The 4,949-nt window shown below is 34.2% G+C and overlaps 1 protein-coding gene across 3 annotated transcripts; it reads right to left on the reverse strand.

Annotated features, from left to right (window-relative positions):
- Positions 1-409: 409 nt before the first annotated feature.
- On the reverse strand, positions 410-4,949 carry LOC101514182 (bifunctional dihydrofolate reductase-thymidylate synthase-like). Of its 3 annotated transcripts, none has more exons than XM_004507417.4 (11): positions 4,810-4,949; positions 3,432-3,904; positions 2,750-3,149; positions 2,633-2,677; positions 2,365-2,430; positions 1,938-1,999; positions 1,777-1,851; positions 1,529-1,694; positions 1,310-1,433; positions 911-1,017; positions 410-794 (listed from the first exon to the last, which is right to left on the reverse strand). In XM_004507417.4, exons 2-11 carry the CDS (start codon positions 3,866-3,868, stop codon positions 684-686), a joined length of 1,593 nt encoding a protein of 530 aa, XP_004507474.1. In that variant the 5' UTR covers positions 3,869-3,904; positions 4,810-4,949; the 3' UTR covers positions 410-683. The 3 variants fall into 3 exon arrangements, with proteins under 3 accessions (XP_004507474.1, XP_027191025.1, XP_012573243.1); XM_027335224.2 differs by having other exon boundaries at positions 2,750-3,168; positions 4,810-4,825; XM_012717789.3 differs by lacking the exon at positions 4,810-4,949 and adding an exon at positions 4,650-4,781.

A 4,949-nucleotide genomic window follows, 5' to 3' on the forward strand; every position in this document is an offset into this window, starting at 1 on the left:
CCCCTTTATTGGTTGGAGCTGGGGGGTGATAAATTACAAATTTACAACCAAATAGTCAACACAAGACACCACTAAGCTTAAAATATGAGAAAGTTGCTGATCCCTGAAAATCATACCAGTGTGTCTCCATTTCAAAGAAATGAAAATGTGGTTAATCTATATCACCTTAGAGCCACGACACACACGAAACTAAAGGATTCCCAGTAGTAAAATAAGTAGAGTTTAAAGTGTGTCCAACTAGTCTTTGTTATTTGTCCATAAATTTATCACTAACTTCCTATAGTTAAGCCTGAAACAATGAGAATACCATGTCCATGCTTTAGTAAGAACATGGAGCAGAAAAACAACTGCATAGAGATATTTTAAAAAATGCACTGTAAACTTACTATGCATTTTTCATATAAAATAGTTAAAAGGAAGAATCAATAATTTATGTGCTTTAGATTGAGGAAAGTACTCAAATTTTGAAAATCTAGATCTTACATTACCAACTAAGTCGAAAGTTATTCAAAATAAATCCTAAATATCTATTTTGTGGTTTTCCCAACTGCGCAGTGACAAGTCTCAATCACATTATATAAATCTCTTTTACAATAAATCATGGAAAAATAAGACATTGTATTACTTGCCATGTTTCAAAAAGCACAACAGGCTGAAGAAGGGACTGAGAATCTCATAGGTTCCTAAACAGCCATCTTCATTTCTATCTTCTGGTGAGGATCATAGCCTATGAGCTTGAAATCAGTAGCCACAAAAGAATCTATATCTTTCTTCTCTGGATTTATCTTCAAAATCTGAATTAAGTTTAGGTAGTAAACAAGGAAAAGACAATTAATGGAAGTGCTTAAAAATAAATATTTAAAAGGCATCTACATCTAAGCAATTGATTTCCTTTGACACATGCACATACCGGAAAAGGTTTTGGCAGGTTTTGGAGCTGTTCCTGCAAAGGCCTCACATGATTGCGGTAAACATGTGCATCCCCAATAACATGAATAAAATCACCTGGAACAAGGTCTGACAAGAAAAGGACATATTATCCAAGTTGATTGGTCCACTGTTTGATGCCTCAGTGAGAATGTTAAAACTAACTCCATTGAAATAGCTATAATAGTTTCCGATTGAAAGGGAAAAAAATCACGTTTGTCCAAAAATTTGTAGTTTGCAAAATAAATTAATTAATAAATACAAACAAAAACAAATCAATGGGTAATTTTGGGAAAAGATATGTATAAATGAACAGAATTTGGATCATGTGCATCCAATCCAAGTTCATATTGTCTAGTAAAAGCTGGCATAATTTGCATACCACAAACATGAGCAATCATGCATGTCAAGAGCGCATAAGATGCAATATTAAATGGCACGCCCAGGCCCATGTCGGCAGATCGTTGATACATTTGACATGATAACTCCCCATTTGCCACATAGAACTGCATAAATAAAACAAGTACTAAAAACTTTAAAATAGATACACACAAACACACACAAAAAAGTTTTGAAGAGAAACCCAAATATAGCTGCAGACCTGCGCAAACATGTGGCAGGGCGGAAGTGCCATTAATTTAAGATCAGATGGATTCCATGCTGAGAGGATGATGCGTCGATCATCAGGATTATGCTTTATCTTATTAATAACATCTAAAAGCTGATCGAATCCTTGGCCAGAGTAGTCATCATGCATGTTAGTATACCTACAGAATGTGAGACAGTAAGCAAAGAGCAACAAAGTACAGTGTAATGAATGGCAGAGAGAAAGGCACACAACCCAACTACCTTGCACCAAAGTGCCTCCACTGAAACCCATAAACAGGTCCTAAGTCACCCTCCTCCCTTTCTTTCAAACCAATGCTATAAAGTAAATTAGAAATCCAGTTAATAACTGCATAGAAAAGAAAAAATTACAATAAAATAAACTAGTCAATAGTCGTGCTTGCCTATCAAGGTATTCTCTAGACGCATTCCCATCCCATATATGAATGCCTTTTTCCTGTAGCACCTGTCAATGTTTTAAGAATAAAATTCATGGCAATTATTAGTCATATATCTAATGAATCAATAAGACATTCTTTGTGAACCTAGAAGAAACACCTCATGCAATGCAGTAGTTTAATTAAATTTTGATCCAGAAGCATATATTTCTATGGTATCAACGCAGAAAGCAATAAACAGCTGCTTACCAAGCCATCGTCAAACCATTCTATATTGATAACCCAGTCTCAACTGTTCAAATAATTTCAAGTACACCAACCTCAAGTTCACCATAATTTGGCTTGTGCCACAAGTATGTGAATTGTAACCTAACTACAAAGGTCGTGTGTGTGCATGCGCGCACGTGGAAAGATTGACAAATTAGATCATTACCTTGGCACTTGTTGAGCCACTGATAAACCAAAGAAGCTCTTCAACAACCCCTCGCCAAAATACTTTCTAGAAACCAGATGAAGAAATCACGTCAGCTTTATTATCAAAATGTTAAAAGATATTCCTCTGCACTCTGCAGGCTTCTCCAACAAGGATTCAAAGTAACAAACACAGATAATAATTACATCAAAATAATAGAAAAAGAAAAGGAGCACAGATTACTTTCCACAGTAAATTATACAAATTTTAAGCCAAACTTTGCACATACCTTAGTTGTTAAAAGTGGAAAGTTTCTACGGAGATTAAAACGCATCTGTGGAATTACAGAGAAGGAAGTCAGTGTATAAATCATAGCAACTCCACTACAAACAAATAAAAATATTACCTGGGAACCAAATTTTGACAAGGTACCAGTTCCCGTCCTATCATCCTTAGCTGTACCTTCAGAAATGATTTCTTCAACTAATCTAAGATACTTGTACTCCTCATGTCTCTCAAAAATAATCTTAGGAAGAAAAGAAAATTTCTTGACCTCAAATTTTAGAGAGTCTAAATTATCATACAGAATTGTATCAGTATTGAGATCTTTGGATTCTTCTGCTGAACACCTTACACGTACATAAGTGGTAAAAGAGTAGCGGAGGCCATTTTCCACCAAAGGGAAAGACGAGTACCACGGATGAAATACAGAGAAATCGATTCGAGGCATAAAAGTGTCACATTCAATGCTTGCTTCAATTTCTGTAATATGGATGGCTTCACATCCAGGTCCATGAAGAGCATCTCTGTCATGAAAATCATCAGCTACAATAAAGAAAGAGCTTAACATGATTATGAAAAGGAAGTATTACACATGTAAAAGTTAGTTATAAATTAGTTAGACCTGTTAGAAGTTAGTTGTTTTCATTGGCCATATACGCCTCATTGTACCCTTTGATGTAATCAACATTCTCACTATCAATACAATTTCTATTTTACTTTTCTACACGTTTCTTTTATCCCAACTTCCATCTAGAATTGTAATAAGAAGCAGAAAGCAAAGAAAGAAGATTAAACAATGTATATACCTAAATATCTCACCACCTCCAGTAAGAAATACTTTCTCAATTGACAGGTTATAAGGAGAAGCAGCCAAGAGTTCCATAGCAGAAGACACACTTCCACATAAAAGAACATTATCTGCACTTGCAATATCGAAACAACCGGAGCGAGTAAGAACAACATTAAGACGACCACTGAGAGGTCTTTTCTCAGGAGGGATAGCCTCAAATGATTTTCTACCCATGACAACAGCATTCTTCTTCCCGGGATCTGATGTTATCGTTGTGATGTCCTCAAAAAACTTTTGATCAGTAGGCAATGTCCAGGGTAATTCTCCATCCTTAGAAATTCCCATATCTCGGGTTGCAATGACTACTGCTTGGTAAGTCCTCCGCGGATTCGGCTGTGAGATCTCATTGCCATTTCCATTTCCATTGACGGTTACAAATGAATCACTAGCCATAATCTAACTCAAATTCCTTAGCAAATGCAGTGGAATCTGAATCCAACAAGATAGTACTAAATCAAAACACTATGAGATGAAACGCGTATGCATTATGCAATTAGCAATGAGCAATGCACAACAAAGTAAGAATATCTATTTGGCGTATCTCATATGGGGATATATACGTCCTTTTTAATTGTCATTGTCATTTTAAGTTTGTTTACATATACCAAGAAAATCATTAAAAAAATTTACTTTTAATGAGATTGTCTATCTTTTTCCTATAGTACCTTTAACTATTTAGTTAACAGATAATTTCAAGTTTCAACAAAACAATAGTTAATAATACTACTTTGAAATTGAAAACGACACTAAAAAGGAACACAAATTTTCTAAAAAAACTAGCAAGAAACATACTATTGTACGCGTAAAGCGTCACTGGTATTTTAACTATGTCTCATTTAGACTTCAAAAACAAAAATTTATTTATCCATCACTGATAAATATTTATCATGTAATTTTTTAATTACCAAAGACAACTATTTATTTCTTGTTCACGTATGTAAAATTTAGAAATGTTTGTCTAAAATATAGGGAGTAATTCATTTGATTCTATGTGTTTTGGCTTCACAACAAAATAAGATTCTTTCAAATTCTCAAACAAAGGTTTCTCAAAAAACATAATCCCACCTAACCTAAAAATAATAATCAAACAATGAAAATGACCAACATAAATGGACAAAGTAATAAATACTAGTATGAACAAATTATTATTTTTTTCAAAATAAATAAATCTTACACGAAATTCATAGGCTATCGAATACTATCAATGAACATAGTGTGAAATTCTAGAAACAGCACATGCAGCAGATTCATAAAAATAAAATAATAAAATGGGAACAATAAAAATGAGGTGGTAGATCTGACAAGGAATAAGGAGATTTAGAAAAAGCTCTCACCTAAAAATCTTTGTGCAGAGAGTGAAAGTGAGAGTGTAAGAGAAAAGGAAAAAGTTGCTTCGATGGCAATGGAAAGAGAATGAAAAGAGAGAGAGAGAGAAAAGAAAATCGAAAACTATGGTTGACAAATATTGCCGCCA

This window comes from Cicer arietinum, chromosome 6 (genome assembly GCF_000331145.2).
Source record: "Cicer arietinum cultivar CDC Frontier isolate Library 1 chromosome 6, Cicar.CDCFrontier_v2.0, whole genome shotgun sequence".
NCBI classification, from domain to species: domain Eukaryota; kingdom Viridiplantae; phylum Streptophyta; class Magnoliopsida; order Fabales; family Fabaceae; genus Cicer; species Cicer arietinum.

Excerpts from the sequence above, each read along its gene's own strand:
- LOC101514182 (XM_004507417.4), bottom strand. The coding sequence starts at position 3,868 with ATGGCTAGTGATTCATTTGTAACCGTCAATGGAAATGGAAATGGCAAT. Across the intron at positions 2,678-2,749 it reads TGTCAAAATTTGGTTCCCAG|ATGCGTTTTAATCTCCGTAG; the intron begins GTAATATTTTTA and ends GTAATTCCACAG. Across the intron at positions 1,434-1,528 it reads CCTGCCACATGTTTGCGCAG|TTCTATGTGGCAAATGGGGA; the intron begins GTCTGCAGCTAT and ends TTATTTATGCAG.